The 22,197-nt window shown below is 43.7% G+C and overlaps 1 protein-coding gene across 1 annotated transcript in view; it reads left to right on the forward strand.

Annotated features, from left to right (window-relative positions):
- The first annotated feature begins 5,280 nt into the window (after positions 1-5,280).
- The window catches only part of FAH (fumarylacetoacetate hydrolase), a 29,648-nt gene continuing 12,731 nt past the window's right edge, over positions 5,281-22,197 (forward strand). Inside the window, exons 1-7 of the mRNA XM_026709574.2 lie at positions 5,281-5,392; positions 10,510-10,620; positions 12,448-12,569; positions 14,005-14,054; positions 16,320-16,410; positions 18,208-18,305; positions 18,403-18,455. Of these exons, the coding sequence (XP_026565359.1) occupies positions 5,312-5,392; positions 10,510-10,620; positions 12,448-12,569; positions 14,005-14,054; positions 16,320-16,410; positions 18,208-18,305; positions 18,403-18,455 (606 nt within the window). The 5' untranslated portion in view covers positions 5,281-5,311. The remainder of the gene's footprint in view (positions 5,393-10,509; positions 10,621-12,447; positions 12,570-14,004; positions 14,055-16,319; positions 16,411-18,207; positions 18,306-18,402; positions 18,456-22,197) is intronic.

Genomic DNA, 22,197 nt, shown 5'->3' on the forward strand with positions numbered 1-22,197 from the left:
GAGGAGAGGCAGTTGGTGCCTTTTCGATTTTTTTTTGTAAGATGTTTAAAGAGGGGGATGCATCCATTTGGGCCCTGGAAAAAGAAGGATGTGATAAGGAGAAATTGCATGCAGGTCATCACACTATAGAAAAAGCAAATTTGATTTGATTAGCAATATCGGTTTTGATTGAACCCGCCGTGAGGAAAGCCTATTTCAATATTGGACTGAGACAGGTGAGTCTGGGTTCAGATGACAGACACTGGTTAACCTGCAACAGTTTACAGCCTTTTAATGAGTTGACTTCCTTTTATCAGAAAAGAAAAGGGAAAGGAAAGGAGAAGAAAGGAAAGGAAAGGGGGAATTTAGAATGGATATGATAACCTGCCCTCCCATTGGAAACCAATAGATGTTCACCATACTAAAAACTTATACAAGTAGTCCTTGACTTAAAACAATTCGTTTAATGACCAAAGTTACTGAAAAAAAGTGACTTATTATCATTTTTCACACGACCATTGTAACATCCCTGTTGTCATGCCCCTGTTAGAATCTGACTCCGACAGGGAGTGGGAGTGTGGCTCCAGAGGTTGTGGAGGAAACTGGGGAAGGGCACAGGCCGGCTGGGCATTCAGAGAAAGACCCAGGCCCATCCCCTCTTCATCCTAGAGCATGCAGAGAGGAGCCGATAAGGGAGAAACGTGAATGGCGTGGTCTGTGGGGGAGGAAAGGGCCTTGATCCCCTTCATGGGCTGCAGCTATGAGGACTGTTTAAAAGGACAAACTGTGCATGGACCAGGGCTGGAAGCAAAGTGTGAAAATATTTCTAGTCTGTCAGTTCTTATCTTGAGTTCTGGCATCCTTCCCAATGTGTGTATTTCCATATCTGTGGACGTCTTCCAGCCCTTATCCTGCCTTGTCTCATTAATTCTTCAGTGTGGTTTGTGTTATATTTTTTCTATTTATTATTTATATGTATTTTGAGTTTGAATGGAAGTTCTTCCTTTTCGCAACTGTTGGTGGGGGAGTTTTTTCTCCAGTCAATGATAATTGGACCTTTAAAGCCAAGTTGAAGGAATTAAAGGGACTTCACCTGTTTTTGTGACTTCGTTGCTTTTGTATCCCACCCTGGGTCATCACACCCGGGGTCACATGGTCCAAATTCAGACACTTGGCAACCGACTCGTATTTACAACAGTGGCAGTGTCCCAGAGTCGTGTCATGATTTTTTGCCACCTTCCTGCAAGCAAAGTCAACAAGGAAGCCAGATTCCCTTAACATGTACTTCTTATAAGTAATGAATTACGATTTGCTTTGTTCCATTTCTAGAAATGCATATTTTTGTAAGGAAATTATAGCCCTTCGACTAACAGGAATTCAAGAATGACACAGGATTGACTATTTGTGTACTACTTTGAAAGAAACATTTTTGAGAATGGATGACAAAATCCTTACTTGTGGATAATACCTGCTTTTGCCTGCTCTTTCATTTTTACCAGCTGTTTTTGATAGGTTCTGACTATTTGTGTATGCCTCTGGGTGTATTCCATTATACATTGCAAAAATGCTGTTTATTCATCAACATTTCTAACCAACTCAATCCGAGAGGATCCTGTATAATATGCCACAAGGAAAGCCATGTGCATGTACCAAAAAAAGTTGCCTATCACAGCAAGTCATCATATAGTGGGTTTGTTTCTAGCTTAGGTTAGGCTGGGTAAACCGAACCAGTTCTTGTTTGTAAAGTTTTATTAATGGCTTTGCATTATTTATTTAAAATGTTAAACCGCCCAATAGCTGAACAGCTCTGAGATTAGAAAACACAATCAGCCAAACCTCCCTCTATGTTCTGGACTTTGGTAACAATGATGGAGCAAACAACAACTTAGAGCAAGCCATCCCTAACAGATAACAGGTAATCAGAATTGGAAAGGACCTTATAGGTCATCTAGTCCAAACAACACCCCTCTAGGATGGTAGGGCATTACTCAGCTGGACTGACTCTTCCTCTAGAAACACGGGATTGAGTCTTGTTTTATTAGCCAGCATTCAGTCCATTACACTACCAAGCAGTGGATCCAGGGGTTCAACCACCTCACCTGCATTAGATGAAAAGATACAAGTATAGAGGACAACATGGAGCCTAGAGTGGGGATACACACACACTAAGCCCAATCACCAGGAAATATAATAGTTGTACCCCACTTTCTGGAAAAGAGTATCCAAGTAGGAGAAGAACCTTTTAAGGAGACACTTCCTAACAGTGAGGGCAATTAACAGGTGGAACAGCTTGCCTTCAGAAATTGTGAGTGCTCCATCACTGGAGGCTTTTAAGAAGAGACTGGACAGCCATTTGTCTGAAATGGTATAGGGTCCCCTGCTTGCACAAGACCTACAACATCCCTTCCAGCTCCTGTTCTGTTCTGTTATTCTATACCTATCCTATCCTATTCCTATTCTCAATAGAATATACCACATTACTAATTCTGGAACCTACTTAGAAGGATCTTGTGGCTGAAGTTGAAAGTCACTGAGAAGTTCAAGGTAACCAACAGGGTCACAGTCTTGCTTTTGCTGGCCCAGATCGTCCCTAGAGTGTCCAAAATTTTTTGGTTCTATATTTTCCCCTCCCAAACACAAGTGGAAATTGATCTAGAAAATCTGTTTCATCCAAGGGAAATGAGTTGATTGGCTACTCCTGGCTCAAATACCTTGCCTAGAAAAAGAATTAGGTTCCTGATTACAAGAGATTTTTATCCTCTAGGCCAGATTGGGTTTCTTTCAGAACTCCGAATGAAAGTTCAATTACACGTTCATGAACTTACCTGTAGACAATAAAATAATATCCATAGTTTCAAAAGACATGGAGGATTGCAAGAACTCTGCCTGAAAATATTTAACCTTCGAAGGGAGTTGCTTCTATCAGAAAACCTGAAAGGCACCATGCCAGTTTCAAACTGTTAATGTAGCATTACAAAAAGTAAAATCCTTCAACAAAGTTTCTTGATGGCTTGAAGGCGGTAGGAGCGGTGGTCAGAAATGGCCACCTCAAAGAAGAACTCAACTGGAAAATAAAGTGCAGGAGGAAGATAAGTGAAAGTTTTGGCTGACCGGGTTAAGTTGAAAAAACAACAATTAAGGTACCTTGGAACTTAAATTTTACAAAAGATAACATCGCTCCCAAAGAAGGTCGGAAGCAGCGAAAGAAAGTGAAAAGGGAAAGGTTTTTTTTTCTTCTCTCTCCTTCCTTACATTGACAACTAAGAGATCGGAATAAGAAATCGGAAAAATCTGTTTTGGCATCAATAGGCAATTAAGCTGAAAATACAACTAAATGCCAAAGGGACAGTAAAGATTTCTGGACATTAAAAACTTTTATAAGCAGGAAGGGAGAAGAAAAGAATAAGGGCAGGACTTGGAGGGAGGAGACTGCTTGGACTTCAAAAGAATCTAAAGTAAAACTTCAACAAGACTTCTAAAAGATACATTTTAACTGAGATTTTGCAACTAAATAGTAACTCCAGGAAGAGAAAGTGAAAAAAAAAAGAAAGTGTAAAAAGAAACAGCTTGTGTGTATTTGGATTGTCTGGTGACTTTTGGATTTTTGGTTATTATATTTGAATGACTAAAACCAATTGGGTGGTTGTTTAAATTTTTTTACAATGGCATCACTTCTGGATGAATTGAAAATGAAACTTAAAAAATACAAAGAAGATGCACAAGAAGGGAAGGGCTCTTTTGGCTTCGTTTTTCAATTCTTAGAAATGGAGATCTGCAACTACAAGAAACAAGAAAAGACTGCAAAACAAGAAGACTGGGACAAAGAAGAAGCCATCTTTAATGAACAAGTAACTCTATGTGGGGAAGAAAGGGGAAAGCGGGGAAAGAGAACAGAGAATTTAAGATTTAAAAAAACAGCCAAAGAAGGGAAAAATAATTTGAAAAGTGGATATAATGTTGGAAAGGAACAGAAAAAGGGAATACAGAAGAGAGAAATGGAGGTGGAGAGACGGGGGGCAAAAAGGGGAGAGAGAAGAAGAGAGGGAAGAAGGAAAGGAAGAGAAGTTACAAAGGTTTGGAGCAAGATGTAAAGAAACAGGACCTATTTAGAGATAATGGGTGAAAATCTAACTGAAAAAGGGATTCCGGGAAGGTACATAAGATTGTATTGTTATATTTGTAATAGAAATAATTTTAGAAAATTGGAAACAACATGATTAAAAAGAGGGATAAAGTAGTTGATGTGGTTTGGGGAAATGTTTGTGAATAAAATAAATGAAATAAAATAAATGAGAAAATTGAATTAGGAAGGAACGGGAACATTTTAATTAGTCAATGTTTTGTAAAATATAAGTGGGAGGGGAATTAACTATGGAAAGTTTATAATTGTTCCCATAGAAGTATGATATTTATTTGAAGAGTAATGTTAAGATTTAAATGAATATTAATATTGATGATAGAATTGAATTGGAATGGATTGTTGTTTTAATTATATTATACATTTATAATTTGTTTTCTTTTTTCAAGAATACATTGTGTAGTTTTAGAATGTGCCAAGCAGAATCCGAATGGAAGTTATGTATTATATTAAGTGTTACAATTTTAGGGGAAAGATATAAAGGCGTCATACTCCAATCAGTAATTACAGGAGAAATTTTGTTTAATGAGAAAAGATAGTAGACAGTTGAAACAGGACAGACAAAGAATATAAGTACAATGATTTGAATTGAGATGAAATAAATAAAATAAAGAAAGAAAGTTAAAAGAGGGGAGAAGCTATGTAGAAAATGTAGAATAGTAATAAGATATGGAATGGAATATAAAAATGAGCATGAACTTGAATTTGTGTCTGTACGAAGAGATGTAACCCGGGATTATGCTGCTTTCAAAAAAGATGTTTTACTTGTATTTCTTTTCTTTTTGTGAAAACTCAAAACTTATTTAAAAAAAGAAAAGAAAAGGGAGGGAAGGATTATTAAATTTCTATGGTGCCCATCTCAATAATCCAGCAGCTGTGGGCTGGATACATCTCTCAGCCATCATAAATCCTTGTTCTTTGATTTCTCTAGGCTGAATCTGCTGAAGAAGGATTTAGGAAGAATTTGAGTGAAGGAGGGAGGGAGGCTGCAGCTCGGGCTGCTGTTACGTCATGTGCAAATCTGGTACTGTTTAACTTCCTGGTTTTGTAGATTGCAAATTCAGTGAGGGTGGGATAGAAGAAATGAGACTGATTGGCTGTTTCAGATTGGGGGGGAAAAGGAGGGGCCCGCCAGGGGTTTAGCAACATCTGGAAATCTCTTTCTCTCCGTTGTGCCTGAAAGATCAAAGCAGCATGTCTTTTATTAAAGTGGACGAGAATTCCCATTTCCCCATTCAAAACCTGCCCTACGGAATCTTTTCCACGCCAGACGAGGTAAGCAAACACTACTTTTTTTACTTCAAGTTCATCTCTCTTGTTGTCCTGTGTCTCTTGATCCCCAATGGGTCATAGGAGTCCAATTCGGGTACTTTGCCTTGGGAAATTGCAACACCGCCAAATATAACGATCAAGGGAGGTCGTCATCAACCCTGCTGTTGTTTTTAAGGGAACATGCTTGGGAAAATGATCTTTAAAAACCCTCCAGACAGATACCAATTTCCATAACTTTGTTGAGGTGTGGTGGTCGCGGCTAAATAATAATTGGAAGAGTCCCACACATGTTAATTGGTTGAGAATGTCGAATATCAAGTCTAGATGTAGAAGTAAGGAAACACTTTCTGACAGGGCAATTAATGGAATAGTTTGCTTCCTGGGGTTATGGATGCTCCATCAGCGGAGATTTTGTGTTGAATTTATATTTACCGACAAAGAAATAAAGGGAGACTTCTTGCTGTTAGTTGCGAAGTCGTGTTCAACCCATTGCAACCCTGTGGACAACGTTCCTGCAGGTCGTCCTGTCCTCTACCATCTTCTGGAGTCCATTTAAGCTCATGACGACTGCTTCAGTGACTCCATCCAGCCACCTCCTTCTCTGCTGTCCCCTTCTATTGCCCTCAATGTTTCCCACCATTAGGCTCTAGGTATAAGAAAACATCAATAGCAGAACGGGTATGTATATGTGGCAAAGGAGAAGTTGAAGATATCTCACATGTTTTATTGTACTGTGAGTTATACAGAGTTTATGGGTCATAGTACACTGCTCAAAAAAATAATGGGAACACAAAAATAAGACATCTTAGATCTGAATAAATGAAATATTCTTATTAAATACTTCGTTCATTACATAGTTGAATGTGCTGGCAACACAATCACACAGAAATTATCAATGGGAATCAAATTTAGCAATCCATGGAGGTCTGGATTTGGAGTTATACTCAAAATTAAAGTTGAAGAAAACATACAGGCTGATCCAACTTTGAAGTAATGTCCTTAAAAGAAGTCAAAATGAGGCTCAGTAGTGTGTGTGGCCTCCACATGCCTGTATAACCTCCCTACAATGCCTGGGCATGCTCCTGATAAGGTGGCAGATGGTCTCCTGAGGGATCTCCTCCCACACCTGGACTAAAGCATCCCCCAACTCTTGGACAGTCTGTAGTGCAATGTGGCGTTGGTGAATGGAGCGAGACATGATGTCCCAGATGTGCTCAATTGGATTCAGATCTGGGGAACAGGCGGGCTAGTCCATAGCATCAATGCCTTCATCTTGCAGGAACTGCTGACACACTCCAGCCACATGAGGTCTAGCATTGTCTTGCATTAGGAGGAACCCAAGGCCAACCGCACCAGCATATGGTCTCACAAGGAGTCTGAGGATCTCATCTCGGTACCTAATGGCAGTCAGGCTACCTCTGGCGAGCACATGAAGGGCTGTGCGGCCCCCTAAAGAAATGCCACCCCACACCATTACTGACCCATTGCCAAACCGGTCATGCTGGTGGATGTTGCAGGCAGCAGAACATTCTCCATGGCATCTCCAGACCCTGTCATGTCTGTCACATGTGCTCAATGTGAACCTGCTTTCATCTGTGAAGAGCACAGGGCGTCAGTGGCGAATTTGCCAATCTTGGTGTTCTCTGGCAAATGCCAAACGTCCTGCACAGTGTTGGGCTGTAAGTACAACCCCCACCTGTGGATGTTTGGCCCTCATACCGCCCCCATGGAGTCTGTTTCTGACCGTTTGAGCAGCCACATGCACATTTGTGGCCCACTGGAGGTCATTTTGCAGGGCTCTGGCAGGGCTCCTCCTGTCCCTCCTTGCACAAAGGTGGAGGTAGCGGTCCTGATGCTGGGCTGTTGCCCTCCTATGGCCTCCTCCATGTCTTCTGATGTACTGGCCTGTCTCCTGGTAATGCCTCCATGCTCTGGACACTACGCTGACAGACATAGCAAACCTTCTTGCCACAGCTCACATTGATGTGCCATTCTGGATGAGCTGCACTACCTGAGCCACTTGTGTGGGTTGTAGACTCCATCTCCTGCTACCACTAGAGTGAAAGCACCACCAGCATTCAAAAATGACCAAACCATCAGCCAGAAAGCATAGGACCTGAGAAGTGGTCTGTGGTCACCACCTGCAGAACCACTCCTTTATTGGTGATGTCTTGCTAACTGCCTATGCTTTCCACCTGTTGTCTAATCCATTTGCACAACAGCATGTGAAATTGATTGTCAATCAGTGTTGCTACCTAAGTGGACAGTTTGATTTCACAGAAGTGTGATTGACTTGGAGTTACATTGTGTTGTTTAAGTGTTCCCTTTATTTTTTTTGAACAGTGTATATTCTCCCCTTACTAGAGAGATTGCCAGGGAGGGCAGACAATTTTTATGTAGACTTTCTCCTCCAGGATTCAAACCCAGCTATTACGTGTGCAGTGGCAAAATTCTGTGTTGCTGCAATGTCTACTAGAAAAAAAATTGGTTACAGAATTATAACTGTCAATTTTTGGAGATAGAACAATCTTTGGAAAATGATATTTACACATATACTTATTGGCTCTCCACTCATATAAACCAGGGAGTGCCCCTAACTGTTTGAAAACATGTATTTTCTTAACAGATGTTTTTATCCACTATTTGTCAAGCCCGAAATTGTCATAAGTGTAGCCATTTTAGTTTGTCTTAGTAAATATTCTTTTTCTTAGTTTCCCTGTGGTAGTCATGGGGGGAAAAGTTGGGGGCTTGACACACTCCTAAAGTGGGAAGAGTGGAGATAAAGAGAGCGTTATGGCTAGGTATCTTCTTTCCCGTGGGAAATGAGCTGTCCGGGCTTGGGGCCCTGGAGGTGGAGATTTATGACATCAAGCAATGTTGTAATACTTTTATTGGAGAAGGTGAATTATGGGGGGGTGTTTCTAACTTCTAATATTGTGGGGTAATTTTGGGTTGATCTGGAATTACCATGGACTTTGCCAATTTGATGTTTTCCTAAATAAAAGAAATCTTTTTGAAGATGGACTTTGTTATTTTTCTTTTGATATGGATTTCATTACTTGGACACCTGGCACTATTAATGTATTATAATGTGTCAGTATTTTTTATACATATTGTAAATAGTGATGTCTATTGCTGGTCTATGACCGTAATAAAGTTCTATTCTATTCTATTCTATTCTATTCTATTCTATTCTATTCTATTCTATTCTATTCTATTCTATTCCCAACATTAGGGTCTTCTCCAGTGAGTCCTTCCTTCTCATTAGGTAGCCAAAGGGAGACTAGTATAGATCTATTTCAAGTTCTTTAGCTCTCGTCAGCTAGCCATTCCCTTTCTGGGATTCGAACCCAGGCTACTTACGGAAGCAGGATGCTCCATCCCATGTTTGGGTAGACCAGGTTGCCCTGACAGTCCACTCTCACCAGAAAAAACACTCAATCACTGGAGGTTTTTCAGAAAGAAACCGTACACCATTTGGCTGGGATGGTATAAGGCTCCTGCCTTGAGCAGGGGGTTGGACTAGAAGACCTCTGAGATCCCTTCCAGCCCTATCGTTCTATGACTCTAGAGTCATAGAGAGTTTTTCATTAAGCTGTGCTCCGTTCTCTCTTCCTTGCAGTCACTCCCCCTTCCCCTGCATCCAAAGCCTCCATTGATTGTTTCCAGCCATGATATTTCTGCAGAGAGTTGACTTTTTTCCACCTTCCCTTAACTGGTTTCTAAGCTTGGCGAACTTGATCATAAAATCCAGGAAGTCCTTGACTTACAATGGTTCGCTTAGTGACTGTTCAAAGTTACAACAGCACTGAAGAAAAGTTTGCAAGTAGAGACCTAAAAGACTCGCTGTCATGAGGACAGATCTGGCCCACCAGTCTTTTGATTGGGGTCCCAGATATGACAACAGAACTGTTATGCCCCTGTCGGAGTCTGAATCCGAGGAGGAAGATGAACAGCTGACAGGGAGTGGGGGTGTGGCTCGGTTGGCTGTGGAGGAAACTGGGGAAGGGCAAAGTCTGGCTGTGTAGAGCAGGGAAGAGGTAGAACAAGGGAGATGGAATTCAGAGGAAGATCCAGGCCCATCCCTCTTCGTCCTAGGGCACGGAGGGAGGAACGGAGAAGAGAGCAACATGGATTGTGTGGCTTACGGAGGAGGAAAGGGCCCTGATTCCCTTCATTAGCCACAGATGGGAAGAGAGTTTAAAAGAGCTGCATGCTGAGTGCGGCAGCTTCTGAGAGTAAACATGAGTTTATCTTGTGTTGCCTTTGTGCCACGCCCCGGGTCATCACAAGAAGAAGCATGTCCATGGTACCCAACTGGTAGGGGCAACCTTGGAAAACATGGATCATGTGTTAAAAGCACATCTTGCTTCTAATCTCTACTCCTCAAGCTACAACAGTTCATTTAGTGACTTTTTGAAGTTACAACAGCATTGAAAACAGTGGCTTATGACCATTTTTCACACTTAGGACCGTTGTAGCATCCCCAGGGTCACATGATTTACATTCGGATGCTTGGCAACTGGTTCCTATTTAGGATTGTTGCAGTGTCATGTGATCAAATTTTGCAACCTTCTGGCAACCGAAGTCAGTGGTGAAGACATTGCTTAATGACTGTGTTACTCATTTAACAGAGAACTCAGAGCCAATCCTCTGCTGTTTCAGGACAACCCTAATAGGGAGAAGATTTGTGTCAATATTAACTCTGTGATTCTGCTCTGACAGTAACAACTGGCCAGCCATAAAGTCCTAAAATGAGGAGCTAACAGGGGAAAATTTTAGCTTCTTGGAGGTAGCGCCAGAGCCATTGAATTCTACCCTGCAAGTTATACATTAACTTTCTTGTTTTCCAAAGTTAACAGAAGGACAAGCATTCAAGGGATGAGGTTTTTTAAAAAAATTAAAAAAGTTTTATGCTCTCCAACCCCAATTCTCTCTTTCTGTATTAATTTTTGATGGGGTTCATCTGCAGAGGCACAGAATGAGATTTTCCATGCCTTTCTCCTCCCCTTCTCTGACAATTCACTTTTTGGGAGCTGTGGATAATCAAGATTACTTTGGTAGGTCCGAATAGCAGCTGAGAAACTTCTGCTTCTCATGTATATTTCTCTCTCTTGCAGCCCAGACACAGGATTGGAGTAGCTATTGGTGTTCAGGTGCTGGACCTCAATGCTGTTAAACATCTGTTTGATGGACCTGTCCTTTCAAAGCAACACCATGTCTTTGAGCAGGTAACGAAACTTTGTCTTCAGTCAAATTTAAGTACTGATGGGTTTCTTAGCTATTTAAAGGCTCACTGGTATGTTGCTTCTTCTTGAAAACCATAGTAGTTGAAACACGGTGCTTAGCTACTCGGCTAGTTACATTTTGGTACCAGGGTTAATTTTGAAGATAAATAGAATACCTGCAGATGCGGGCTGTTCATCTCTTTGCAGGGGTCTCCAACCTTGGCAACTTTAAGACTTGTGGACTTCAACTCCCAGAATTCCTCAGCCAGCAAAGCAAAGCATAAGTGCACCAACGTGCCTACCGTCCCTGTCCTATTGTTTCTTTTGTTTTTCTTATATGTATCCATGTATTCATAACTATGTTTTTACTTATACCTATTATCTTGTAAGCAATTGACAAACCAAACTAAAATAAAAAGCTGGCTGAGGAATACTGGGAGTTGAAGTCCACAAGTTTTAAAGTTGCTAAGGTTGGAGACCTCTGTTTTAGAGGTTTTAACAAAGAGGGTTGGCACCTCTTGAGAATGGATTAATGGATCTTCCTGCATAGTGTAGAAGATCAGACAAGTTGCTTGCTATTTTTTTAAATTCTATAATCCTTTGATTCCATGAGTGAGTTCAAATTTCATGTCAGCCCTTCTGCTCAAGGTGTTGTCCAGGAATCTGGAAGATAATGTTCATTATCTGGAGGATGTTTGCATTTGAGAGAGTTGAGTAAAATGTAAGTAGGCAGTGATGCATTTCTATCTGTTTAGATTCTGGACTTGGCAATCGTAGGTAACACCCTTAAAAAAACCTACAGTGCTTATGAAATAAGTCAGTGAAATGGCTGGTTGGCCCTTCAGGGTCAAGGTTCTTCATCTTCATTCATCTTGAAGCCACTGCTCTAAAGACCTAACCCCATCACCAAGTCCATCTTTGACTCCAAGGAAGAAAGGAGCACCAGTGACTGTGATAATTTCAGAGTATTTCTCAACAAGCTAGAATGGAAGGCTGTATTTCTTAGAATACAGTCTCCCACTCTAGCTTGTTGAGAAAAACCTGACATTATCATGATCACTGTTGCTCCCACAAGCTTCAATTCCATGGGTCCATTGTACAAAAGCTAATAAAGACTTTACAAAAGAATTCCAGTGACTCAGTGATGGGATTAATTTTTTTTAAACTACCGATTCTGTGGGCATGGCTTGGTGGGCGTGGCAGGGGAAGGATATTGCAAAATCCCCATTCCCTCCCCACCCCACTAACCTGCTTTCCAGCTCCGTTCTCCTGTGCAGGGCAACCAAAGAAGACCCAGCCAATCAGTTGGGACTCGGGAGGCGGAGAATAGATGGGGCTAGTGGGGCCAATCAGAGGTGGTATTGCCAGTTGCCCGAACTACTCAAAATTTCCACTACCGGTTCTCCAGAACTGGTCAGAACCTGCTGAATGCCACTTCTGCAGTGACTGCTCTTTATAGTGAAACCAAACATTAAATTTTGGTATCCTTTTCTCCTGCCCATGCAGGTACAGAGCTCCGAGTCACTCTCTTTTGAGTGGGGGAGACAGTTTTCTTCTATTTTTTGTTCTAAAGACTGTCTGATGCAGTATCAGGTTCTTGAGAGAACTGACTGAGATGAAGACTCAGAGCCTTCCCCAAAGAGTCTTTAACCTACATTCTACATGCATGACTAGCAAGGTGGCCCACTATGGTTTTCCACTAGTGTTGGGGTGGACAAATGGCTTCCAGGTTGCACATCATGGAATTGAGATCTTTTAGTGGCTTGCTGTCCATACCCTATATAAGAGTCCTGGAAAACCATGATTTCTCTCCTTTTACCTTTGTTGCAGTCGACTCTCAACGCTTTCATGGCATTGGGCTGGGAAGCTTGGACTGAGGCCAGATCATGGCTGCAAAAGATTCTCTCGGACAAAGAGCCAACTCTCAGAGATAACTCAGAGTTACGCAAAAGGTACTTGAATACAAAACTAATGTGTACATCTGGTGTTGTGTATATGTGAATGATGTACAGTGATAATGGTTTCCAAAATGTCAGAATCAAAGAGTTAGCTTGTTAGCTAGCTAGAATGTGTCCTTAAATAGCAATTCCTCGAATAAAGGTAACAGTCTCATCCACCATTCTATTGACCTATTGACTATTGACTTTTGCCATTAACCAATCCACTTCATTCCTGACTATGTGTAAAGAGTAAGATTACCTTATGGAGGTATGCAGCTTCCATATGCTAGGCACATTATTAGCAAATTTGCAAGGTTGATGTCAACTTTACTGAGTAGACCAGACCAGGAAATCAACTCCACAAGTGGGCTTAAACTGCTTTTATTGAGATTGACTATTATAACAGATTCTGTCATGCCCCTGTTGGAGATTGACTCTGAGGGAGTGGAAGTATGGCTCCGGAGGTTCTGGAGGAAGTTGGGGAAGGGCACAGGCCGGCTGGGCAGTCAGAGGAGGACCCAGGCCCATCCCCTCTCCATCCTAAAGCACTCAGGGGGGAGAGGATAAGGGAGAAACATGAATGGCATGGTCTACGGGGGAGGAAAGGGCCTGGATCCCCTTCATGGGCTGCAGTTGTGAGAACTGGTTAAAAGGACAGACTGTGCATGAGCCAGTGCTGGAAACAAAGCATGAAAATATTTCTAGTCTGTCCGTTCTTACCTGAGTTTGGCGTCCTTCCCAGTGTATGTTCCGATATCTTTGGACATCTTCAAGCCCTTATCTTGCCTGGTTCCCTTAATTGCTTCAGTGTGGTTTGTGTTGTTTTTGTATCCCACCCTGGGTCATCACAGAATCTTGCGAATTTGATTTTATTGTGCCTTCTTCCCCCTTCTTATACTCCACTGAATTAAGGAAGCATCTGCCTAAGTCACTTTTTAGTGATATCATACAGTTCTTCTGGGCTACAATATAAAAAGCAAAAACATCTGGTAAGATCAGGAATAAAAAATAGGCCATACATATATTGTTATCTATCACTATATAATTTAAGCACTATATTGCAACAAATGAGTGAGATTTGGAAATGTGAACATTAACTAGTAATTTATGGAGTCATTGGTGCCCTCTGAGCTAGATTTTCTTGCAATGTTTTCTTACCCAACTAGGTAACATTATCAGTGCTAGAAGGAAGTAGGGTTTGCCTTCTAGCATTAGTGTTGTTATGTAGTTGGGTAACATCTGCAAGAAAACACCAAGGACCCCACAATTCAACCCTGAGCTACAAATGTCCTTTTCTCTTGAAAGAAGTGATTTATACTTTAAAAGCCAAGGAAACTTTGGGGACATTCAGCCTGTTAATCCTTGCATTGGTGGTAGAGAGTGAAGGGCAGAAGAGTTGTTTCTTGAAGATAAAATGTTTGTCCTGCTTCCTTTCCTTTCCTCCTAGAGTATTTATACCTCAAGCGTCTGCAATAATGCATCTTCCTTCTGAAATTGGTAAGTTTAACAGATTAGCAGGTTTGGAAGGGACCCTGTAGGTCATCTAGTCCACCACCACCTTGCCCAAGCAGGAGACCCTACACCATTTCTGACAAAAAGTTATTTGAATGTAGAGCCTCTCTATAGTTTGTTAGGGACATAGGAGCAAAGTGATCAGATTCTGAAATCTGCCATTCAAACTCCTTTAATAAAAGAAAGGGTAAACTATTTTCCTGTGCATAAAAGAAGGCTTGAACCTAGTCTTATTTTTGTGGGTTTAAAGTTTGGCTTGCAGGAAAACTACTGGAGTGCTGTGTCCAGTAACGGAGATCTGCTTCTCAGATCTGACTTGATAAGACCAGTGTCAGCCTTGGAAGCCATATTTTACTTGGAAGCTCCGAGGCTGCCACATTCAGTGCCTGGGGATTTGGGAGGGAGGATTTCATAGTGAGATAGAAGATTAGACTCAACAACATCCTTTCTCAGAGAGTCAAGGACATGTTGTCCTGAACCTGGAGGGGAGTGTCTGGAGGAAGGTCTCCAGTTGAGACGAAGATTTGATTGGGCCATGTGATGGAGTGATGGGTGCAGGGGATAGATCTTTGATTTCTCTTTTGGGAAGGAAAAACTCAGAACTCTCAGATTTGGGTTTTCCCAGATGTGTCAATATGACAACTCTAATAAAGTTGAACTTTGAGTAGATGCTTGTCTTGGAGTTTATTGGCTTGGCGTAGGTTGGTTGGAACACTGACAGCCAGTTTTGAAGGGGGCAAAGATGGTGGGCCTTCTTGCATAGCTTTTACAGTCAGTAACATCAATCAAACAGAAGAGAATTGGGGTGGGCAGGGAAGGGGGGAAGAGGGCTTGGACATGGATGCAAACATAAACACAAATATAAGAATAAGCAAGAGGTTCCATTGAAGAACACCAGAGGGCAGTAGAAGAATTCTGTTTATCAAAAGTTCCTTTAAAAGCAAACACCTCAACTTACAACCACAGTGGAGCCCAAAGTTTCTGTTAAGTGAGACATTTGTTACGGGAGTTTTGCACACACACACAACCTCATTTTATAACTTTCCTTGCCACAGTTGTTAAGTGAAGCACTGCAGTTGATAAGTGAGTAACCTGGTTGTTAAGTGAATCTGGCTCCCCCGCATGGACTTTGCTTGTCAGAAGGTCACAAAAGGGGATCCCATGACCCCAGGGACACTGCAACCGTCATAAGTATAAACCAGTTGCCAAGTGCCTGAATTTTGATCACCTGATCATGGGAATGCTCCAAAGGTCACAAGTGTGAAAAAAGGTTACGAGTCATTTTTTTCAGTGCCGTTGTAGCTTTGAACAGTCACTAAATGAACTTTTGCAAGTCGAGGACTATCTGTGCATGCTGGTCATTGGAGAAGGGGAAAAAATTCCAAATTTATTTTCAGAGACTGATTGATTGATTTATTAACCAGTACCTGCCTGTCTGCATCTGGAAATCTCATAGGATTTCTACAACCTTTTGTGGAATCTGTCTATCTATCATCATCTACCTACCTACTCTATTAACATGTACCTACCTATAGCTAGCTAGTTGTCTGTCTTTCTATCATCACCTACCTACCTATCTCTATCAACTGTCTACCTATTATCAGGTACCTACCTACATCTATCTATCTACCTACCTATCTATCTTCATCATCTACCTACCTACCTACCTACTTTATTAACATGTACTTACCTACAGCTAGCTAGCTGTCAGTCTGTCTATCTATCTATCTATCTATCTATCTATCTATCTATCATCTCTACCTACCTACCTATATCCATCATATATCTACCTATTATCATGCACCTACCTACCTACATCTATCTATCTATCAATCATCATCATCATCATCATCATCATCATCATCATCATCTACCTACCTACCTATCTCTATCATCTATCTACCTACCATCGTGTACCTACATCTATCTATCTATCTATCTATCTATCTATCTATCTATCTATCTATCTATCTATCTATCTATCGTCTACCTACCTACCTACCTATCTCTATCATCTATCCACCTATTATCATGTACCTACCTACATCTATCTATCTATCATCATCTACCTACCAACCTATCTCCATTATCTATCTACCTATTATCATGTACCTACCTACATCTATTTATCATCATCTACCTACCTAATCTATTAACATGTACCTACCTACAGCTAGTTAGTTGTCTGTCTGTCTGTCTGTCTGTCTATCTGTTTATATTCATTCGTTTGTTCTTTCTTTCTCCTTCTAGGAGATTACACAGATTTCTACTCTTCTTGGCAACATGCAACAAACGTCGGAATGATGTTTAGAGGGAAGGAGAATGCTCTGATGCCCAACTGGTCAGTAACTGTCTTTCTTTCTCTGAAAAAGAAGATATGGGGGACCTGATTTATTGGATTGATTTGAATGAATATCTACTGTCATTTATGGTCTGCATTCTAAGTGCTGTATTTTCAAGAGGGTTGACCTTTGGTTGTGGCCAGAACAGGCTTGATGTAATTGTAATTCAGACTTTAATGAAATGGAGGCTGAATTATTGTTCAGAAAATGTTGGTTGGGTAGCAATTTGTGGTCCAATTTGTGGGCACAAAAATAAATCAAAGAATGAATGAATAAATAAAATTGGGGATCAAATTTTAAGTTTTTGTGGTCCACAAATTGTATAGCTTGATCTGGTTATCTATCACAGGATCCAATAGTTATCTATCGGTCAAGGTAGTTAGTTTGTATGTTGCCTCCTTCATGGTTATGGAGTGACTCAAAACAAAATCCTTTAAGAAGCATCCCAGAAAACATTGAAAGCGACAGAGCCTATAAAATCTTCAGCGCTGTTCCATAATTCGGATGTTTCCTTTAAACTGCAGTCCGCATTGAATTTGGAAGGGCAATAAAGAGAAGGCCATTGTCAGGTGGGGAGGAAATTATTCCAAGAATTGGTTTTATGTACAACCTTGCTTGCTGCAGTTTGTCTGGGTTCCAAGCAGTGGTGGGATTCAAAATTTTTTACTACCGGTTCTGTGGGCGTGGCTTGGTGGGTGTGGCAGGGGAAAGGTTACTGCAAAATCCCCATTCCCTCCCTACCCCACTAACCTGGTTTCCAGCTCTGTTCTCTTGTGCAGGGCAACAAAAGGAGACCCAGCCGATCAGCTGGGACTCAATAGGAGGCAGAGAAAGATGGGGGCAGGGCCAGTCAGAGGTGGCACTTGCCAGTTCTCCGAACTACTCAAAATTTCCGCTACTGGTTCTCCAGAACTGGTCAGAACCTGCTGAATACCACCTCTGGTTCCAAGTAATACTTCCATAGCAAACAAAACTCCGAGGCAAGTAGATTCCTCAAAGAATCATCACTTGAGACTTTCAAGAATAGATTGGATTCCCATCTGTCAGAAATAGTGTAGGGTCTCCTGCTTCGGCAGGGGGTTGGACTAGATGACCTACAAGGTCCCTTCCAACTCTGATTATCTGTTATCTGTTATTGGCTATATCATACTGGCACAACCTGGTAAAAACCAACTCTGAAAGTTCCAGTGATTTTCACCTAATCAGAAGTAAAGTTTTTCCCCTTTCCCAAACAATCAGTCACATGGTCCAATCAGGGTGCCGTCTAGTTGCCTGGTAATTTCACCCCTCCTCTCTCTGGCCACCTGTGGGAATGTTCTTGGTTCCCAGGAGAAAGTATTTTGTTTTGGCCCAGCTATTTCTGTTTCCCCGCTCCCACATCCCTCAGCTTTCAATGTGACAACACTGAAGCTTCAAAATGGCTTCAGCCAGGCCAGCTTCAGGGTTGACACAATTGTTAAGTGAATCATTGCAGTTATTAAGTTAGGAACATGATTGTTAAGTGAATCTGGATTCCTCGCTGACTTTGCTTGTCAGAAGGTCTTAAAAGGGGAATCTTATGACACTGGAATCCTGCAATTGTCATAAATATGAGTCAGTTGCCAAAGCATCCAATTTTTGACCATGGGAAGGCAACAAGGGTCGTAAGTGTGAAACATGGTCATAAGTCACTTTTTTCAGGGCCGCCATAGCTTCGAACGGTTACTAAACACACTGTTGTAATTTGAGGACTAAGTATATACCTCCAGAGGTTAGAAGTGAGGTATGCTTTTAACGCATGAAACATGTTTTCCAAGGTTGCACCTACCAGTTGGGTACCATGGACGTGCTTCCTCCGTTGTCATATCTGGGACACCAATCACAAGACCAGTGGGCCAAATGTGTCCTAATGACAGTGAGTCTTTCAGGCGTCTACTTGCAAATTTCTGTATTTTTATTGTTCTTGCTTTAATTAAAAAACCTCACATTTATGAATTTTGTTTGAATTGCAGGTAAAAGTCCGCTTGTTGCTGCTTCCAAACGTTTGGACATTGAATTGGAAATGGTGAGGTTGTATTTTCTTACAGGTTCTTCTTTCGTTACCACTCTCTACATCGCCTTTTGCCTTTTAAAAAGAAAAATGAAACACATTTTTGTTGATACCTTTCAGTTAATGCATGCACACACACACACACACACACACACACACACACACGTATGTTCTATATTAACATTCTCCAAATCCTGAATTCTGATTGGTCCGCACGGACCGCAACCTGATTGGCCGACTAAGCGGCCATGATTGGTGTGCTAAGAATCTACCGCGATTGGCCGAGCCGATTGCGGGAGATTCAAAGCAATGTCATTGGCTGCCGAGCCGCGCGCTAGCTCTATATGAAGAGCCGCTGCGAATCGCAGGTCTTGGACAGAACTGCATGTTCAATAAAGAGCTGACTGTTCACTTTGGTCTCGCGTCTCTATGGGACCGATCTACCTGATCTAACACTGGCGACGAAGGTGGGATCGTGAGACAAAGAGACCAACCAAGCACGTGGCAAATGGCACGAAACGACCACCAAGATGGCCAGCAGCACCTCGCCACCCACACCCTTCAACCTGGCCACTGAGGACTGGGAATCCTACACCGACAGGTTCCAGATGTTCCTGGAATGCAGCAACCCCAAGGATGCCAACGGGCAGAGAAAACGGGCTGTGTTCCTGACACACTGCGGGCCTGCAGTGTTCAAGATGGCCAAGGCCCTGGCCAAGCCCGGGGACATAAAGGAGATGGACTGGGCTGACCTCGAGCCCATCCTACGGAACCACTATGCCCCTGCCATGCCCACCCTCATCCGAAGGCACGAGTTCTACCGACGGGACCAGTGCAAGGGCATCAGTGACTTCGTGGCTGAGCTGAGGCCTGTGCGGGTTCACCGATCTGGATGAGGCTCTGCGAGACCAAGTTGTCCTCGGACTCAGAGACCCCGTCCTACAGAGCAGGCTGATGGCCAAGGGCGACATCTCCCTTGCCGACCCCGTTGCAGAAGCAACCACGGCCGAGGCCACGTTGGCGGCCCGGATGCGGCAAGCGAACGGGGCAGACTGTCAGGCAGCCATCGAGATGGGTCCAGCACTGGAGACACATGTAGAGACCAGCCACCGGGCAACCACCACCACCCACCACGGCGACGTCGATTCCCCCTCCGACACCGACGACGAGGAGGAAGAAATCCACCGACTCCAGGCGGAGCGCGATCGACGGGACCAGAGAGGACGTAAGTCGGGGTTCCAGTGTGCCGGCTGCAGAGGTGATCACCCCCGCTCCGAATGCCATTTTCTTGATGCCATTTGCTGGCATTGTGAAAAGCGGGGTCACATCGCCAAGGTATGTCGGAACAAACGGAACCACAGTCCCCGGCGTCGAGGCAGCAGCCCCAGGCGACGAGATGGCACCCCCCCCAGGAACCGAGACTGCCAGACCGAAAGCCGATGGAGCCGAGATGGCCGGAACAGACGACTCAGTGAGGCACCGCGGAGAGAGGAAACCCACCAGACGGTCGTCATCGGTCATTCCTCAACCATCGACGCCCGGAAGGTATGCGTGGAGGTAGGCATCGAGGACCAACCATGCGAAATGGAGGCGGATTCTGGGTCCTACCTCTCCATGGTTTTCTGGCGCACAAACGCCTGTTGCCTACCATCCGCCGGCACGAGCTGAACGACCAAAAGCTGACCCTGAAGGACTATCAGGGAAACCGTATCCCTGTAGTCGGCATCGGACATTTTAAAATAACCTTCAAAGGCCACACCGAGGTACAGCCACTCACAATTGTGGACAAAGACCGCCCCAGCCTGCTCGGACTGCAATGGTTCACACCGCTGGGAATCGAAGTGACGGGCATTCACCACACCGACGAGGCGGACTGGGAGGCAACGTTCGTAAGGGACTTCCAGGAGGTCTTCTATGACACCCTAGGCAAGTACAAGGGGTCCCCAATCTCCTTCAACCTTAGCGCAAACGTTGCCCCAATCCGCCTTAAGCCGCGGCGAGTGCCATTTGCGCTCAAGCCCAAAATCGATGAGCAATTAGATAAGCTCATTGTGCAAGGGGTCTTAGAGCCAATTGACCATGCCCGTTGGGAAACACCCATAGTCACCCCCATCAAACTGGATGGCTCCATAAGACTCTGTGGTGACTATAAGGCCACCCTCAACCATGCCCTGCAGCAAAGTGCCTACCTCGTCCCAGTGGTACAGCACCTTCTGCACTCACTGGGGGGAGGCCGGGTCTTCGCAAAGCTCGACCTGGCTCAAGCCTACCAGCAACTGCCAGTCGATGCCGAAACCGCCGAGGTGCAAACGATTGTAACACACCGAGGGGCATTCCGATGCAACTGACTCCAATTCGGAGTCAGCATTGCACCAGGAGTCTTCCAAAGCCTCATGGAAAGACTGCAGCAGGGAATAAAGGGAGTGGTGCCCTACTTTGATGACGTGCTGGTGGCAGCCACCAACAAAAACCATTGGAAACCCGCCTAAGGGCGGTACTGCAAAAATTCAAAGACTCTGGCCTTAAACTTAAAAAGGGGAAATGCCAACTCTGCACTGAGTGGGTCGAATTTCTGGGGTATCTCCTAGACAAGCACGGAATCCACCCCACCGAAAAAAATCTCAGAGCCATCAAGGAAGCCCCTAGACCAAAAAACAAGGCAGAACTGCAGGCGTTTTTGGGACTTATTAACTTTTATAATGTTTTCCTACCCCAAAAGGTGACCACGGCGGAACCTTTGCATAGGCTGTTGGACAAAATGGCCGCCTGGACTTGGGGGAAGCGGGAGGAAAACGCATTCCAACAGACCAAAAACCTACTAACGTCTGACGCAGTCCTCATTCAATATAGCGAGACCCTGCCGCTGACGGTAACATGCAACGCATCGCCCTTTGGCGTCGGGGCGATCCTCAGCCACACGTTACCGGACGGGAAAGAAGCACCCATCGCCTTCTTTTCGAGAACGCCGTCCAAGCCGCAAAGAAACTACAGCCAGCTGGACAAGGAAGCCCTAGCGATCATCTCCGGAGTGAAAAGGTTCCATGAGTATCTCTATGGTAGGACCTTTTCAATCATTACCGATTCCAAACCACTACTAGGGATACTGGCAGGGAACAAAGCCACCCCGAACATCCTGTCACCCAGGATGACAAGGTGGTCCGAGTTCCTTGCCGCCTACAGTTACCAGCTGACACACCGGCCCGGCAAGGACATCTTGCACGCAGACGCACTGAGCCGTTCCCCCCTACCAGACCTAGAGGATGACCCAGCACCCACAACAACAACCCTGCAGATAGAGACTTTACCCAGCCCACTCCTGACCGCGCCAGACATTGCCCGAGAAACAAATAAAGACAAGCGGCTGGCACGAGTCTTGAGCTGGGTAGAGAAAGGATGGCCAGAAAGCGACGGAAACGAACACTTCAAAGCCTTCAGGAACCGACAAACCAAACTTTTCTTGCAGAAGGGGTGTATACTCTGGGGAGACTGGGTGGTGATACCAGAGAACTTACAAAAAAGGGTACTAGCCATGTTGCATGAGGGGCACCTGGGCATCGTCAAGATGAAAGCCCTGGCCGGTTTCCGGTTTGTCAGGCTTCGGAGGCAGCAGGAATTCGTGTTTGTGTGCGATCCCTGCTGTGCTCACTGCTGGAGTGCCTTCGATCCAACTGGATTAGGAGGCTATAGTTATCCTGTAGGGATAACTGAAGAGAGGGGAGATCCGGGCAGGGTTCGGGAGATATCGCACCCCCCCTTC

The sequence above is a fragment of the Pseudonaja textilis genome, chromosome 13 (genome assembly GCF_049901715.1).
Source record: "Pseudonaja textilis isolate UNSWEBS1 chromosome 13, rPseTex1.2, whole genome shotgun sequence".
In the NCBI taxonomy this organism is placed as follows: domain Eukaryota; kingdom Metazoa; phylum Chordata; class Lepidosauria; order Squamata; family Elapidae; genus Pseudonaja; species Pseudonaja textilis.